This window comes from Monopterus albus, unplaced genomic scaffold (assembly GCF_001952655.1).
Source record: "Monopterus albus unplaced genomic scaffold, M_albus_1.0 scaffold20.1, whole genome shotgun sequence".
Taxonomy (NCBI): Eukaryota; Metazoa; Chordata; class Actinopteri; order Synbranchiformes; family Synbranchidae; genus Monopterus; species Monopterus albus.
The window spans coordinates 1,345,199-1,363,696 of NW_018127900.1; the positions used below are offsets into that span (position 1 = coordinate 1,345,199).

An 18,498-nucleotide genomic window follows, 5' to 3' on the forward strand; every position below is an offset into this window, starting at 1 on the left:
TCAGCTCAAATTAAAAGTGAAACTGTAGTGCTTCGTAAGCCAAGTCTGCACGCAGATCTGAGACAGTCCCAGTTTACTGTAAGAGGAGGATTCCTTCGGTTAACTTCAGAGACAGAACGAGGTCTAATCTATACCCGCTTGTGCCAAAAGCATTCCAGAAGTGGCATGCTGAGCCAAACTGTAAATAAATAAGCACAGTAGTTCAATCGGGTATACTGGCCTATTCACATATCCTGCTGCTGGATGACCAGGGGGGCTCCCACTACTGCTTCCACACCCCAGAGCAGCAGTGTTGCTTAGCTAATATTGAAAAGTTGATTATTGATCTTTCCATTAATTAAAATTCTTTTCTCACCTGGGACACCTGAAAAAAATTATTCATACATTAAAAAATAATAATAATAGCAATAAAAAGCATGCAAGTCCTTGCTGTTTCTCTTTTAATAAGATAAGGTCTCTTAAGAATTTAACACTACAAAAGCTACTGCAAAAACAGTTTAATGTACCTTTATCCTGTAGGAAGAAGACAATAAAACAAAGGACTGTCCATATTGGAAATAACAGGGTAAGTCTAGATTAACAGTCCCTCTATCACTTATCAATCCACATTTATTACTTTTAAATGTGGGTAATTGTGGAGGGTTTGGTGCAATCTCTCTCTGCATCTTTATAAAATGGCTCCGGTAGGTGTATGGGCCTAAAGTGCACTCATAAATTGGTTTTATGACTTTCTGAGACATATCGCTGCTAATGTTTCCACTGGACGGCTTTATAGCCACCTTGCAGTGACTCCAGTGGAAGATACTTTCTAATATATTACAGTGATGTTGACAACAAATATACTGTATATATATATAGTATAGATGCAAAGCTTTTGTTTAAATGATAATACCTTGTTTGGCACTGCAACTAAAGATGTATTTGTTTTAGAAAATAAAAGAGAATGATAGAAAGCAAAGAAGAAATGTCTGTTCCAATTTAATAAACATTTATTTGTGACCAACTATGGTAAGTGTATTAACATACATGCAAAAAACTGTAGTAAGTGAGCAGATTGTTAGTTTTCCTTGTGATTCAAAGAGAAATGAATCAGCAAAATCCAAAACTTATCATAAAAAAGCAGTATGCAACATTGGTGTGATACTATACTATAAGCGTGTCCATGTGAGTGAGCACTAGTACACACAGCGTACAACTCCCTGTATTGTTCTCCAGATGTTCTCTTTCACAACTTTGTAAAAGACTACCGGCATTCAGCCACCTTTCTATTTTCCATCATCTCCATTCCGCCTACTCACACCATCCAATCCCTCTATCAAAGTGGGCCACTTTGCCAAACATGATCCCTGGCTGTTGTGTGTTGGTTTGGTTTCGAGAAGCGGATTAAACAGTTCCCACCAGCTCTGTGATGTGGACCTTATCTCAGGTTTCTCTTGACACTGGCAGTGATGTGAGGTTATTAGAAGCTAAAGGGCTTTGTTATGGAACACAAAAGGCAGAACCAGGCAGCAGTTAGTAAGGCTTTGTTAAGGGTCAGAAGGTTTTAAATAGACTACACCTGAGGCCGTGTTAACACCTTCACCTGAGAAATTCAAACCTCCATTGTTCTATTCAACACAAGAAACTTAGCGAGAGGCAAAACTTATTTCTGACAAAAATATCCACAATCTACCTCTAGGAAATAATGTTGGAATATTTGTGGGAGAACTGAGTAAAAAATGAAGATATAAAATGGCGGGTTAATTAAAATATAATATTGAACAGGGAGGATTTTTCATATTTCCAAGTGTGGAACATTGTCTTAAAACATTTTCTAGAGGTTAACTCCACTTTACAATAAATAGCCTGTCTTTACTGTTGGAATAGAGCCGACCACCGCTTATTGATCACTGTATTACACAGTTGTAATATTCTGTCAGTGCATGTCTTACCTTTCTGAGTAAGCAGGTAGTGAAACAAGATTGCAGGACTAGGTCCAAACCAAAACCAGACCCACAAATTCTGAGAGACTGTTCAGGTAACAAACCAGCTGTCATTACCCCTCCCCAATAAAAGACTAAAATAAATTTTGTCATTCTATAATCAAATCAAATTCAATTTCAAAAATATTTCCACCCTCAGTGGAGCCCCAGAGTAACTTTTGGGGGGGAACAGACCACATTCTGGGCCAGCTCAGCGTCAGGCCTTATTACCCTGGATCCCCATCTCCTCTCCCTTCTACCTCCTTTCATCCCTCTCTTATCCCCCTTTTATCCCCCTTTCAACCCTCCCCAACTAGTCTGGTTGGCCTACACACGCGATCCTCACACTAGCCCGGCCTAAGCCCCATAAAGACTAACACAAGCTCAGTGTAAAAACTCCTATAGGGGCCCACCTACATCCCTCTATCCCTCTCACTACGCCACAAATTCCCCTCTTCCCTTCTTGTGCTGCCTGACTACACTTTCGCTTCGCATTACTTCTGCTATTCTAACTTTTCCACTTCTGAGCACCATCAATTATGCACTAGAATAACAGTGGAGCCAAGCTTGGCAGCAGGACATAAAGGCCGATTATGAGTGTGAATAATTCAGCCATTTTCGTGCCATGTTCCTCTTACCAGTGATACAGGCAGGAAGGCTTTGCCGCTAATGTACAACAGCAGGCACAATCTAACCTGGCCTTAATGTAAAGCCAGCTCTCTACATCCCAGAAAAAGGTGAGACTGGAGAGCTGTAGATGACAAACAAGTGTGGCTTTACTGCAACATTAAAGCAGCTGTGAACCTGCTGTCACTCACAGATTGACAAGGCTGACACCTGTCAATCTTTTAACAACAAAACTCTGTAAAGCCGGGGCCAAACTTCAGTCAGACTAGTTCTTTATGGCATGCTGTAGATTGATTTAAAAAACTTAATTTATAATTGAAAGTTAAACAACTAAACAAAAAAAGTTATTTAAAAAGGATTGTGAGAACGCACTCCCTCCCATAGACAAAAAAAAAATCTACAGTCATACCAAGCATCACGAAGGTTTTTGGTTAAGTCATACGAACCAGACAAGCAGACAAAACTCCAGGCTTAAAATGTGTTTACCTTGACTCCATTTTTCATGAATTGCATGCACAGGTTTGCAAGTGCTACTCTTCTTAGAGACCACAAACACTAATGAATATTTCATCACTCCACCGAAAGCCAAGCACGCACTCTAATCCAGTACGAGAAATATGATGCATCTCTTTTCCCACAGGCTAATAATCTACTTCAACTCTGTACCTAATAAAATTAATACCACTGTAGCATCTGCAAATTGTAGGATTAACAGAAAGCAATTCTTCATTTTTTTTCCCCCAGATAAACTGGAATTTAAACAATGGAAATGTTCAAATCTAATAAATGTGGCTGGCGAAAATATATATTAATGAATATCTCTTCCAGGAAAATTTTAACTTGAAATTATAGAGTAATTATTCAATGTAAAAAGAAAATCATGTTGCGTTTAAAAAAAACTGGATGCATTTGTATTGGATTTCATTTTACTGTAAAATATTATTTTGTCAACTGGTATATATAAATATTATAAGTAATATTTTTAAAACTATTTTGAGAAATTATCTATACACAATTATTTTATTTTTTATTATTTTATAACTGCAGCTACTACTTCTTATTTAAAAAAAGTTCTCATTTTATTTATAGTTAAATATAGAATTTTTAGAGCGTATTTAAATTGTAAATCAGTGTAATTAACTTTTTTCCCTTAAATGTCTTTACTTTTAAAACTTTTTAAATTGTGATATTAATGAAAAATCTTTTTTATCTGAACATCAAATTATAATATCAAATTTCTCCCAAAATGCTTCTTTAAAAATGCCCAAAGCTGTTTAACCACAAGAAAGCCAGGCTAGATGCTGATCTGTTTCTGAAAAACAAAAAAAAAAAGCTCCTTCACTCCCTCTTATTTGTGCTTCCGTTTGCCATGCAGACTAATCCCGGCTGGAATGTCTCCAGTCATGGAGTCCTGTGCCTCTGAGGAACAGAACAGCAGGTGAAACTCTACTCTCAGAGGACTTGTCCTGCCTCACAGCTACTCCAGTCGTTCAACCAGACCTTCTCTTCCAACAAGAGCCCAAATATGCATGAAAACTATTTTCTGAACCAGAAAAGTTGTTTTTTTCTGGGACAAAAAAAACAGATACATTAACTTTTCAGTGTAAATTTTTAGACAAACTTCTTTTCTTTCATGTCTGATTTCACTGTTCTTGCCTTAACTGACCTCTGATTGTTCCACCCGATCAAGCTTATTATTACACATTATTCAAGTTGCCTAATAAGTTTATCCTTGTCAAATGTCTCAAATTCTGAACATTAAAAACAGAGCTACCATTTTTACTTCTGGGTGTATGGCTGCTGCCACATTTTTATTCACTTTGTTGTTGTTGTTTGTCTATTTGTTGTGGTTGCTATGTTTCAACCCTCCCACACACATACACCATTGCTCTGTCTGTTAGTCTTGGAGAGGGGGTTAGGGTGGTTCATGCTCCTTCAAAAAGATTCAAGGAAAAGAAAAGCAGTAAGAAAAGAGAAAGAGAGAGAGCGAGAGAGAGGCAACTGTTAGTCAAGTGTTGCAGCCACAACACTGAGCCTAATGCTAACAGTGGGCATGCTGGGTCACCTCAGCAGGACTCCTTTAGCCAAGGACAAGGACAGTACAGTCAGAGATGGAGTAATCCCAGAGACAGGAAAGAGAGAGAGAGAGAGAGAGAGAGACGACAATTAGCATGAAGAGCAAAAGAGTGGGAGGAAACTCACTGGCTTGTATCCAAGAGACACTTGGTGGGTCAAAAAAAAGAAACAGAAGGTATAAAATGAGTGCAGGATTAAAACAAAGAAAGAATTATCACGGAAAAGGCCTGAAGTTGGCCAAATTCACAAATAATAGTTTCCCGTAGTAAGCTCAGAACCAAATCAAAATCATCACTTCATTTCATCAACACCTTACCATTTACAAGGCAGGATGTCTCTTCACTAAACCTTCTTCAGTATTTTTTTTGGTTTTCAAAACTCAACAGTGAGATTAAGGCGATTGTATTCATGACTACCCTGAAGAAAAACACACCGCTGAGGATGTAGCCATAGGCAGTACTCATCACCTCAGTTTATCTGGAGGGCTTACTGAACATTCACATTCATCTGGCAAAAATGCAGCTCCTGCACAGGTCTGCATTGGTCAGGGGGGTGAGGAGTTGCAGGGGGAGTGTTATAGGTGTGGACGATGTTGGGACATGTCAACATTAATGGTTTCATTCACATTTCCAGCCTATGAGCTTCCACTGTGTCTTGGTCAGTCATGCTGCTAACATATAGTCTACTCTACCTTACCACCAGTGTGTCAGCATTGATAGATAAGAAGCATGGTTTAACATCCATAACCATAACTAATGAAACCACACGGAGTGTTAACTGAGGTCCAAATTCAACAGTGAATAGCAGTGAATGCTCATGCTAACAAGGTAAACAAAAGTTTACTTCCTGTGGGCATCCATGGAGTGGAGAGGGCCCGTGTTTTTTCACACCTTTGAAACTCAGTCTGAACACGGCCTTAGGCTACTTTGGGGACTCCCCTTTAGTCTCATTTATCTCATTAGACCCTTAAAACTGATTAATATGAATGCCAGCAGAGGCCAGCTCAAGGCATTCTTAAGAAAGGACGGAAGGAGGAAAAGAGAAGACAAGGATTGGAGGGGAGATTTTAGAGGAAGGGGGTTTTTGTGTCTCTGGACAATGAGCTGATGGCTTTTTAAGCCTCTCAGTAGCTCTGGGTTAATACCCAGTGTTGCAGTCATGGGATAGGCTGCGGTTCAAAAGCTGCTGCTCTCCAAGACTCGCAGTTCACTGATTTAGAGGAAGAAATAAACAAGGAAAATAAATACCACATCGCCTGCAACTTGAACCTCACTAAAGAAATAATGAACTGCCTTTTTGAACCAGAGTAGTTTGTGTGCCGTGTATGTGTGGCTGTGTCGATCTACGTTCTTCGGGGTGTCATAGCTGGTTCTGTGGGATAATGTTCAGAATAACACAGACCAGTCAAAACTGGGCTCAGATGAGAGCAGAAGTTGAAGATGGGATTTTTCACACATTCTGGGATCAATCGTTTTCTGTTCAGGGGAGGGGGGAAAAAAAGCACACACACACACACACACTACAGTTTCACACAGAAACACCAACCACTACGCATAAACAAAGACTGACATTCACACACATAATGCAACAAAATGGGATAACTATCAAGCAGCTCTCAGAGGAGCAAGCTCAGAGAATTGGGTCAAGAATAGTGCTGTGGTCTGCTATAGTAACGGTTGTGTGTTTGTGCTGCTTCATTAATGTGGGCTTTAAAGCAGAGGTCAGCTGAGGATAACCGTGCACGGTCATCCCGCACACAAATAACTATGCATATGTGTACATGCATAAGTTGCCAGCAAAACATATGGACATGCACACACATAGGCACATGAACCTGGATACCCATAAACACAAAAGCTCATCAATTCACATTCAGCTGAAGATGTCAAATTTAGTTCTGTGATATATCTTTAAATATCATTTATTATTTGTTTAATTCCAGATTTTTCTTAGAGCTCAGATCAGACAAGCATCCATTGCCTTAGAAAAGGCTTTGGAGGCAGGAGAGCAGATCTGAACGGAACCTTTTCATGTGTTGTACCCGGTACTTTTTAACCATACTGACTCTGAGAGACGAGACAGTCCAAGTAACTTCAAAACAGTGCTGATTTATTCCATGAACACAGGTAAAAATTAACATTACACGCTCAGGTATCTTGCACCTCCATACTGCACGCAGGCAGATGTAAGATGAAAGACCCTGAACCCACCAGGCCTATACATTATATCCCCTCGGTTGGGCTAGCCCCATACTACACAGAAACGTCAACCGAGACGTCTCTGTTGCCAGCTTTGCAGCTGGTCATAGCAGTAGTCAAAACATGAAGCAAATCAATGTGTGAATGTGTGTGTCTGTTGATTAAATGGTGTGTAGCTAAAAACATTCTCACGACCTCTAGTAACATGTCGTGACTTAAACATAAGAACATATTATGGCTAAGGCTACAGTTATACACGTCGTAATAATAATATTAAACACCCTGTCTGCTGACAGGCATCAACTCTTCTCTCTAGTTATCCTTGACCAGATGTACCCTGTAGAAACTCATAAGCAGGCCTAAGCATTTAACAGTCTAACTAGACATCCTATCTCCACTAAACATTTCTAATACATAAAGTATCTATCCAATTTCTATCTGACTACAAATACCTAACACATGCCAAAGTAATATTTCTGATGTTCATGTCAGCTGATTTTCTGACACGAGACCTTTCTAACATACAGTGTTACAGATCTAAAAATCATTTTTAATTTTGCATTTCTTTGTTTGGTCAAAATCCCACTTAGCCTTCTTAGACCCCAAGCCTTCAAACAAATGCAGCCAGACAGAAAAGCTAAGTCAAAGACAAATAGAAAGAGATCTGTTACAAAATGAGATATCCAACATTTGAATTACCATCATAAAGAATTATCCACATTATTCATCACTTTGAATGGAACACAGTATTTTATGACCTTCGCTTTCAAAGTAGATCTACATCTGAGGATAAAAAAATTCACTTTTATTGTACCAATTTGTCTCCACAGACGATACAGTATATAGTATTTTGGAACAAACCCTTCATTAAGCCGCTACATTACACAAACACTGGCTTTCCAACTATGATACATGAATTTCAGTGGGAAATGCACTTTCAAGGGCATAGTGTGCAATGTGTCACTGTAGTTACAGACCAAGATGCAACTTAGTACCACAGGACCAACCCCCAAGTAAACACAGCAGTGTGTGTGGGAGTCTTGAGTGTCAGCGGAAACAAAGGGGTCTAAACCTGAGCAGGCTTAATCCAGTCTCTGTAGAAAATAGCCCTAGTGTCACTAAACCCAGACCACAAAAGACAACACCTCCTGAGGGTAAAGACTGAGGGTCTGTCCCCTGGAGAACTAACTGAGGGACACACAGACAGACAGCATGCATCTTTAAACCTCAGCAAGGACAGACAAGGAGGGGAAGGGACTGATGAGCTGGACGATGGGGAGGGAGGCAGATGAGAGAGGATGGATAAGGCTACTTGGAAATGAGGGAAGCTGTCAGTTCCTCTTTTCCACACACTGTGGCACATCCCTCACTACTACATACCTCTACCCTTGTGCCTGCCACTCAAGTTACGCTCCTCCTCTCTGCACTTTTTCTGTCCAAAAGCGTAATACAACTTCAGCTCGGCACTGTCCCCTCGCCATTCACACCATTTTCTGTCACTCCTCTCCTCTGCCCTCCCTCTTTTTTCCTCCATCCATTTAAAGCACATGCATTACTTTCTGCCGTGACTATGTGCACTAGACAGAGGAGAACAGAACAATGGCCGCCTTTCAGTCTCACGGCCCAGCATTGGGGGTCATTGGCTCCTAGCTTTTTTTCCTCTACTGTCAATTCAAAAAGACTAACGCAACTAGCTTATTATTGGCGAGTCTTGCCACAAGGGTGAGCCGATAAAGTGAAAGAAACATTGTTTGATTGTTTGTTTATATAAATGTCAATGGAAAATTGTCACAGCAGTGGAAATTTTACAAAAACAAACCAGGGAATCGATGAGTTCTTTCACTTGAATTCACTTCACCTTGACGCGACTGTGCAAACACAAACAAATGCCAACCAAAACATGAGAAGCCCCGTAAGCCATCTGAGGATACTGACCTCACACAGGTAACAGAGGTGGAAAGTAACATTTACTCAAGTACAGTTTTGAGATATCTGTACTTTACTTGAGTATCATCAGTTTCTGCAACTTCATGTTGTACTTTTTAGTCCACTGCATATATTTGATAACTTTAGTTACTAATTACTTTTCAGAATCAGACTAACTAAATACAAGCTAATCATAAGATTTTATTGATCCCTGGTAGGCAAAATTCACAAGGTACCCAACCAGTGAGGTCATTAAACTAGCTCCCCCTTTACCAGCTGCAACAATAAATGTGATGTACACAATAATACATCAATAATTATGATCCAATAATTTGAAAAATATTAAAATGCAAAGTGCATTTCTTCATAATGAGTACTTTAACTTTAGGTAAACAGTACTTTAAGTATATTTTGATGCTAATCCTTTTGCTCTTTTACTTGAATAACATTTTGAATGCAGGACTTGTATGTTTACTCTGCTGTATTACTACTATGTGAGTACTTCTTCCACCACTGCTAGGTAAGGAGATGAAAACACCATATCAGGCTAAAAGCAGCATTTTTTGACTTTTCTATTTGCGTATACAAAAGTTTGGAAATAAACCAAGCGGACCACACAATTTTACAATTCCTCTGTGCATTTCTCAGTCTGTCTATGAAGACGAATTACCTCATGAGTCATTTACAACTGGCTACAAGCCGTCAATTAGGTCTTTATTCACAAGCTGGAGATGTGTTCTCTTCTGGGATCTATTTGCCACACTGCTGCCCAGCTAGAAAAACACCCAGTGACTCCCCCGCAGCCCCCCAAGTTAAATAAGGAAAACGGCAGCGCAAGGTCCAAAGACAACCTACCATGAAAGGAATTATCTGTGGAAAATGTGTCCGGCAAAAAGTGAACGGTCTCAATAATTCCTGTCACATTTTCCAGCTCACCAGTGAACAGTGATAGAAAAAGGAAAAAAACAACTGAAATCCATCAGTGGCTTTGGACTCGTATGCTGGTGAAGTTCTTGTACATACAATATGACATTGACAGTAAATCGGTCAAATTAATCAAATCAAAGAGCTGGTTTAACTCAAGCAAATGTATGTACCTTTCACTCCAACTGTACACGATGTGCATGTGCTGAGAACAGAGGCCACAAGAGGTTATCAGACCTCTTTCAGTCGCGCCCCCTTCTGGCCAGGGGTGATAGATCAACCAAGCGTTACTACAGTAACAGCTGCTTAAGCCTCCATCTTACAGAGAGCGGAGGAGCTGAAGAAGGATTTGGTAGCGCCATTTTCCGCCACAAATGAAAACCTATGATACACATTAGAGAGATGCATGGGCTGGCGTTTCAACCCTCACTGGACCTGTAGCAATCTTAACGAATTAACCTGACAACAAAATATTTTTCTCCTCTTTCTCACTCTACTAAAAATCTATGCAGGTGTTAACAGCAAGAATTCAGCTTTGGACTGCCTGATCTGATCCCACAGCTGCTCTGGGGTGGCACAAAGTAACTTTAAGAAAATTAATAGAACAGATGGCGAAAAACACTTTCTACGGCTTTGAAATTTTGAGTGAAACTGAAACAGTGAGCACAGGGATAAAGAGGGGAAAACCTCCCCCTGGACACACTACTAGCAAGAAAAAAAAAGGGGGGGAAACATTATTTTTATTATTTTCATGGCAGAACCTAACACTCCTATCAGGCGTTGCACATATGGCTGTTTCATAAGCTGGTTAATACTATACTGTTTCCAAGTAAAGCTATAATGAGCGTTCCCCTGAAAACCATGGGTCGAATGGGGGCAAACAAAACAGATTGCTCAACTGATAGCAGTGTTTCAGCACTCCATCTGACCTTGGAGTGATTGCTCTGAAAACAAAAACCTGGACATTAAAATCTGGTTCCTTGGACAAGGAAGGGAAAGCGGCAACCGAAATGAAGCTGCCATTCAATATTGTGCATTTCTGAGAGTATAATAAGAGATCCAATATGATGTAGACAACCTAACATTTAAATTGGCTCTTAGTACCAATTTAAAACTGTCCGACTGAGTAATATTAATCTAATCATGAGCAAACACGGGTTTTCTGATTAATGTGTCGCATGAATAAATCACCAAAAGCAAAAAATAAATAAATGAAAATCAATTGTTCAAGCAACTGTGTATTTGCATAGCAGGTGAGGAGTATACAGCTAAATAGAAAATAAATATGTATATACATATACAAAAAAATATATTTTGAAAAGATAATAAATGTTGAGATTTTTTTTTCCAGGTGTAGGCTGCTTTTACATCCGTATGATTAGCATATTCAAGACTACAGCTTGACTACCAGGCACCCCCAGGAACAGGGCTGCTTCTATCCGCCACATAGCACCTCCACAAGGGTCAGAGGCAAAAGTCCTCCCCCTCTTCCTTTGCACGCTGAAGAACAGCTGCTCTGCTAAGCACATTGACTAAGCATTGACTACTGCCTGCTGGGCTCATTTTCTAGTTAATAGAAAAAATCTAATTTAAATGGAAAGTGCATTTACAGGTCTGGCGAGAAAACACAGAGCGCTATTTCAACCTAATAAAAGTATTGCATTGCATAAGACCATCATTACAGTTTTATGGTTTTCCGTCAGGTTTGCTGTTTATTTTTCTATTTCCGCTGCCCTGCTGTCTTTGTGTCCCCTAAACTCGCTGTCCCTGCAGCTCGGCTGGTGCTTGTGCCTGCCAATGCCACAGGCATAAAAGAATGACAGAGCAAGGGGTCATTAACAAGAACTAATCAGCCCTCAGACAGAGGGACGGAGGGAGAGCATGAGAGCCACAGCAGTAGAGAGAATAAAACACAGCTCAGAGCGAGTCAGTATAAAAATGATGAGGACAGGAAAGACTAGCAGCGGGGTCAATCAAAGGCAATAAAAATTTGATTTCAAAAATTACAGGTTTTCAAATTTATAAATAAAAGTTTATACTGTAATATATAATTTTCACATCTGTTAGAGACAGATGGGTGTGTGGACTAACTTTCCACCTCCATGCAAGCGTGTCTTTGCTAGAGTGCAGCCAGCATTTGCATGCACATAGATGTTTGTTCATGTTCCCCTGGTCTGAGACAGATAATGCGAAGTATAAGAAGATGTAACTGTTCTGTTGTCTATGTCTCTGAAGGACAGGAATCAAATACTATGTGACCTCATGGCTCATTTTGGTCCTTTGCATGCACATGCAAAAGCACATACATACATATGTAGATGCACAAAGATGAGCCAGGAGGTCGTCTTTGATACCACCAACACAACTACTGTATGTGTGCCTTCAGTCACCTTACATTGTAAGAATAAAAATGTAAAATTTACTCATACAAAACAGGGCAGCATGATAGGAAAGTACTTTCCAAACTGTTTGTTGGGACACACATTGTGCAGCAAAACACAAATCACCTTGAATAATTTGCAGGACTACAACCGCGTCAAGCTATTTATGTCAATAACACCCATCACTTCAAGGAGAGTTCTAGTTACTAGTTTGTCTTTTACAGACCAACTTTCTGCTCTGATATTCCTCACCGTATGTATGTGAACTCTCCCTGAGCTCCTCTCTGAGTGTGCCTGACCTCTGCACGTCTTTCTACACCATCAATCGTGGAGGGACTCCTGAAATATCTAATTGTATTCATTCATTTTCTGTGCCTGGCAAGGAGAGACAGAGAGAGGGCGAGAGAGAGGAAGGGAGCAAGAGAGGAAGAGACGGGGAGAGGCAGAGCACCGAGAGGCAGCACGGGAGAGAGGCAAGGAGGAATATGGGGAAGAAGAAAAGGCACAGGGGGAGAACGGAAGGGAAGGGCTGTCTCCTCGGCATTACAGCTGAGACATCATTAGACCCGCTCTCTGTCCCCTAATTAGAATAAATAGTCACAAGCAAAGACAGTCAGTGAAACGGCAGAGGGCAGATTCCACAGAGACAAATACTGTAAGTTATTTCAAGTTAAAGGAACTCTCTAAGGACAGACAAAACTTCAAGAGTTCTTACGGATGGCCAGAATGGCCCTTGAAATAATTTTTTGATGAGTACAATGTTAGTCATATGAAAAACAAAGAAAATCTCAACAGAGAACTACGAGAGAATGTGTGGATTTGTTTAAAAGAGAAAAAAATGTATAAAAAAAAAAGTCCTAGGTGTTATTCAGAATTTAAAAGCAGTTAGCAAGTTTTGGTCTATGCTGGAGTTGTGAGACACAGTGGCAGAATGAAGCCAGCAGAACAGCAGAGAAACATCCCCCACCCATAATCACCAACAACTTAAACACCCATTAGAAACAACTGTGGCACCATGAAAACAAATGGCAATACTTATAAACCGATTCCACGCTAATCTACCAGTTGCTTTTAATTATGAAAGCTGGAAAAACCAAATAGCAGAAATTCTAATCAACGAAACGTTTCATTTTAAACAGGAAACGTCCTTAGCTGAGATTCCTCATTTTACCATCACAGCTTTGAAAGTACACCAGTAGGTTTTGTCTCTCCATTTCTCAAATAACAGCGGAAGTGGCTCCTTGAGTTTAGCTTAGTTTAGTTTTAGCTTATTTTTGTCTTTGTCAAGCTTACATGGTCCCAACATCATTGCACATTACATGCCACAAGTAATGAATGAGTGGATTTTTTCCTCTATTTTGGTCTCAATTTCAACACAAATTTTTCATTTTAAACTTCAAATTAACTGTCATTAAATACCATCCAAAAAGTTTGTAGGTAAAACTGTTATAAACTGATGTTAAACACACAATAACTTAAAAAAAAAAAAAGTATTTTGTAACTAAATCAAACTTAAACTCTAGTTACAGTGTGATGTATCATCTACTTTGGGCATTTTTCCATTCGGCGAAAGCTGCAGTTTCAATCAGGGTAAAAACGAATGGCAACAAATGGCTCCTGGAGGAAGTCGAATGTGTTCAGACATCTGAGACAAAGTATGTAAAGTTAGAGTCAATAAGAAACACACTCAAACTACCCTTTAAGTTACAATCTAGCAGTATATATGATGCATACATTATTAGTTTAAATGTGACCCTGTGCACAGGGCGGTCACAGCGTGACTTCTCCAAGCTGCCGTACTTTCGGTGCGACTGTGCTGCCTCAGAACAAGGGCAGGCGCAGAGAATGTGCGTTACAGTAACACACCAGCTCTCTACAGTAATGCATGAAGAAAGGGACTCAATTTTTATTAACCGAGTCATCAGTAAGGAAAGTTTAGTATCTCTCCCTCCCTTCGTCTCCTCTCTGCTGTTCTGTTACCTTTTTGGCTCCGTGCCTGAGCCCCGCAGGGGTGAGAGTCAAGCAAATTCTATTTAGAGTAAGTAGAACGAAGTGACTAGTGTTAGCGGCATTATAGCCTCTTTGAAAACCTGGTTCCATTCCTTGGGCAAGTCAGAGCCACAGAAACAGATGAGGCTCAGGAAGCTATCTATTTCTCAGATTTTCCCGAGGACCCAAAGAGAGTAAATGGCATGACATGCATGCAGACTAGTGGATCACAGAGCTCTCGCCTTCTCTCTCTTGTTCAGTGTTAGTGTGTTAGATCTGAGATTAACAGTAGAGCTACTTAACTTTCCCTTTTTTCTAACTACACTTTTTTTCTCCGCTGAAACAGAAAACTTGTCAGCACATCTGGAAGATATCAATTTAACTAAGCGACCAGTCAAGTCAAAACTTTTTTTGTTGAAAAAAAATAATAATAAAGTTTGATGAAAGTATGTCTGTCAACAGCAAAAATCAAGATTTATCTCAAAACTGTTTGCCTCTGTTCAAGAAAGCAGTCCATAAATAAACAGCAAGGGTAAGTGAGAGTGGAGAACCAAACCACAATAGCCATGGTCTACAGTATATCAGGCCATCAGGCCGAGAATCTATACACCCCGCTGGACTGGTCCCGATGTCAGGAAAAGAGTTTACAGTCTGCCCTCCTGTTTGTACCCCTGACACACTAATTGCTTCAAGCAATAAATCATGTTTTCCCAAACTTCAAACTGAGTATAAATAGTTGTGCAACAAATTCAGCATGTGCTATTAAAGGCTTTTACTCAACAAATACTAAGTGCCGTTAGCAACTGACTGAAAAATCTCTGTAAACTCCACCAGCAGTGTTTAGACTTAATAAGCCCGGAACAAGGCTGTACAGTCCAACTCCATTAGGGACTTTTAGTGGGAAATGCTGTCTCCACAAACATGCACACTGCACACCGAGTTGTACTCAAGGCTGTCCAAGCAGAGAGGGGTTTGACTTGAGGATTGTAACACATCTGAGAAAGTTTTTATTTTAACTTTGCCTAAGTCCTCGAGCGCGGCCCATTTGAGCCAAGAGCAAATGAAATCCTCACTTCGCTTCCAACAGATTTTTAGATTTTTTTTTAAACAAGGTCTTATAGTGTTAAACACACATTTGTCATTTTATTACTGTAAATGAAAAGCAGAAAGCCTACACCTTTTATTCCTACAGCTCTGAAGAATTTTTTAGACATGAGGTCAGGACAAAGTGCTTCTAAACTTTTGAAAAGGTAACCATTCACCAATATGCCAAAAATAGGAAAATGAATAAGTAGAATTCCATTTATGGAACAGTTCCACACTCCACACTGTTAAACAGAATGAAAGTTTGCAAAAGTTTTTAAAGGGTCACTCCCATACAGCACAGTGGAAATGAAACTCTGTCACTGTTTCATACAGTCGCCCTACGCTGGGTTTTAGCTTTCAGAATTTATTCCTTCGGTTTAACTTTTGGGGTTTTTTATTTAGTTTTGTTTTATTTTTTATTATAGCCACCATATTTTATTAGATTTTTTTTTATAAAGTTTGCAATAGTGTGATTCAAATGTTGAGTATCCACATATAGCCTACTCCAGCTATACTACATTGCAATGCTGCACTTTGTATGTTTTCAGAAAACGGAAAACTGTATTTTAGTGGCTGGAAGATACCTGAACTTAACCAAAATTAATAAATATAATGTTTCACTTGTGATTCAACCCACTGTGTCTTACTCGAAAGTGAGTTTGTCGTTTTATATAATTCTTCTGCCACGGTGGCTGTGTAATATTCATGAAGCACTCCTTTAGGTACCTTTAAAAGTGCTGAGACCGCTGTACGCCCATAAATTGCATTATGGTACCTGTACTGAATTTCGTGAAGGAGCTGTTTATTATTGACTGATACTTTATGCTTTTACTGGTTACATTTAGAGTCACTTCTCTTTTGTTAAGAAGCCACACAGTAAATGCCCAAAACACAGCAGCACGCAGGCTACAGACGCTGTCCTTCTCTCCACAAAGGTCTGAGACATACATTATGTGCAACTAAACTTTTCCGAATCAAGGCAACGAGCCTATACACAGTCTCAAGTGAGGAAATGGTTGGTCTCATTCAGTAGGTATATGGATTTGGAGGATTTGTGCTGATGTGGACCTGTTTAGTGTTTAGTCTAGGGTGAGACTAGTGAGACTACTGGTGTTAATGGGTCCAGTGGGGTCGCGTAAATTGGCTGCCCAACCTGAGTGCGCCGGACAGAAATAACCCAAGATTTGTTCTGGGTTTTATAACCTTTTACAGTTATGTCCCTGTATCACCAGTTGGGTAATTCAAAACGAAACTGTGGGTTTAATTATGTGGGGAATAGCCTACTGACAGAGGGTAAAGCGATGCAACACCAGCCGCCGTTATGGCCAGGCCTTGTTAGGCGCAGTTTTAATCTAGTTTCCTCGGGGGTGAGCAGTCACGTATTTAAAAAAATAAGACACAGTAGTATTCTACACTGCTGTTCCTGTCCTCGGACGTATGAATGTACTGCCACTGGCCTTATGCCCTCACTGCGGAGAATAAACACCGAATGACCCAGCAAACCTACGAACACCGCGGTTCACGCAGATGCGAAGAGACGGCACGTCGCCGACCCTCCGCGGTAAACCTGCCCGATGTGAGGCCACTTACTTGGTGTTGGTCCGGTTCCAGAAGACGGCGTAGCGGTCGGCCACCACTTTGGAGCTGGGCTCCTGGCTAAAAACACACATCAACAGCACCAGGCAGACAAAGAGGACCATTTCCACTTGCAGCATCACTACAGCAAAACTTCGGAACGTATTCCTCTTCAGCGTAGGTCAATCAGTCGAGTTATACGGGCGCTGCAACCGGGAGAGGCTGTGAGTCTCATTCACATGTAGCCGTGTGTTTCTGGTGCAGTTCGTGTTTGTTGAGCAAATACAAATGCGCACAACATAGAAAACGCGAAGCGAAAGTAGAGACCGTGTGCATTAAAGGGGGACACCTAAGATGACACTTGTTCAGGTGACTGAGATGTAAAGTTGCAAAACCAGCGCGTCACGGTTTCTCTCTGATGCTGGACGGGGATCCAGATGAACTACAGGCTTTATTTCATGCAGGATGTCAGCTCTGATGGACAATTCCGTGGTGGGCTAACAAAATCTCTCTCTAAAGCACAAACAGTGAGATCAGCACATACAAATGCGCAGAACACCAGACAGTGTCTTGTTCAGTGGAATAACGGTCCCCTTCTGCCAGGAGCTACTCTGTGTCAGGCCAAATGGCAACTGCTGAACACTTCTTATTACAAACCCAAAGCAGGGGATTAATCAGTCCAAGATGTGATGGAGAAACGAGAGAGGCTCAATGTGTCCAATGACGCCCTGTGGCGCACGTCAGATGTCCATGTTCTCCAGGCAACTTTTTAAAGCCATACAGTCTGTCAGTCGCTGGCAGATGAATGACAGTGTTATATTTTGGCTTTCGTCTTTACGGTAAAAAAAACAGACTGTTAGCCTTTCTCAGCGATTTACCGGGGGTGTCACGGCCGAAGTGGGGAGGAGTCCTCGGCGTTGGAGAGCACCGGCGGCGTTGTTTCCTCATGCACTTCTCTCCGTGGAGACGCTTGTTTATGTCCGCATCCCAAAGTGTCCTCCTCATATATAAACCACCGTGCGACGTGCAGGAATGAAAAAAATCTTATGTTGTCCCATGTGCGCGCTGTGTAGTCTTCCTCTTTCTTGTGTTTGGGTTTAAAACGCCGGGACACGCAGGAAGGTGAGGGCAAAAGCAGGCAGCTCCAGACGCCGAATGAGAAAGTGGGTTTGGTTACGGAGGAGCGGGGGCTAGTCCCATTGGTTTAAAATTATTTGAATGGGCGTCGCTCGAATAATGCCAAGCCCCTCCCCCGCCTAAAACTGAGCTAATTCAATTACCGAGACGTAGAACTGGAAGGGGACGGGGAAGAAGTGCACAGGACAGAGACCGCTTTTAGATGCTCTGCTGTCAGATGCGTCGGATAAGTGCGCGCAGCGCTATTTAATTACATGCAAACGGACGCAGCGGACTATAGAAGACCACGGGCTCCAGTTACTCTGTCTCTCTCAGCTCAGTTGAACTTCATTCAAATGTGCTTTTGTCTAAGGAAAGAGGCCCATACTAGGGGGATACAGACGTTAACTGAAAATTAAGTCAATCTAGATATTATTTAGAGAACAATAATATATAAAATCGGGCTTTTCCTCTAAATTGCCAGTATTTCTCGCTGATTTCAATATTGCTGTTATTCAATTAAAATCTTGTTCTCATTTAATCAACAATTGAAATAAATTCGACTCTAGAAAGGTCACATCTGTCCCACAGGTTTAGCAGGACTGAGAAGCGAAGGTTGATGATGCTTCACAGCCTCCC

General features: G+C 40.7%; 1 protein-coding gene across 2 annotated transcripts in view; it reads right to left on the reverse strand.

Moving 5' to 3' along the window:
* Positions 1–17,957, reverse strand: part of efna5b (ephrin-A5b) — a 98,073-nt gene extending 80,116 nt beyond the window's left edge. Inside the window, exon 1 of one of the 2 annotated variants that reach the window (XM_020593841.1) lies at positions 16,759–17,957. In XM_020593841.1, the coding sequence (XP_020449497.1) occupies positions 16,759–16,883 (125 nt within the window). In that variant the 5' untranslated portion in view covers positions 16,884–17,957. The remainder of the gene's footprint in view (positions 1–16,758) is intronic. The other variant, XM_020593840.1, reaches the window with a different exon arrangement.
* Between the last annotated feature and the right edge of the window lie 541 nt (positions 17,958–18,498).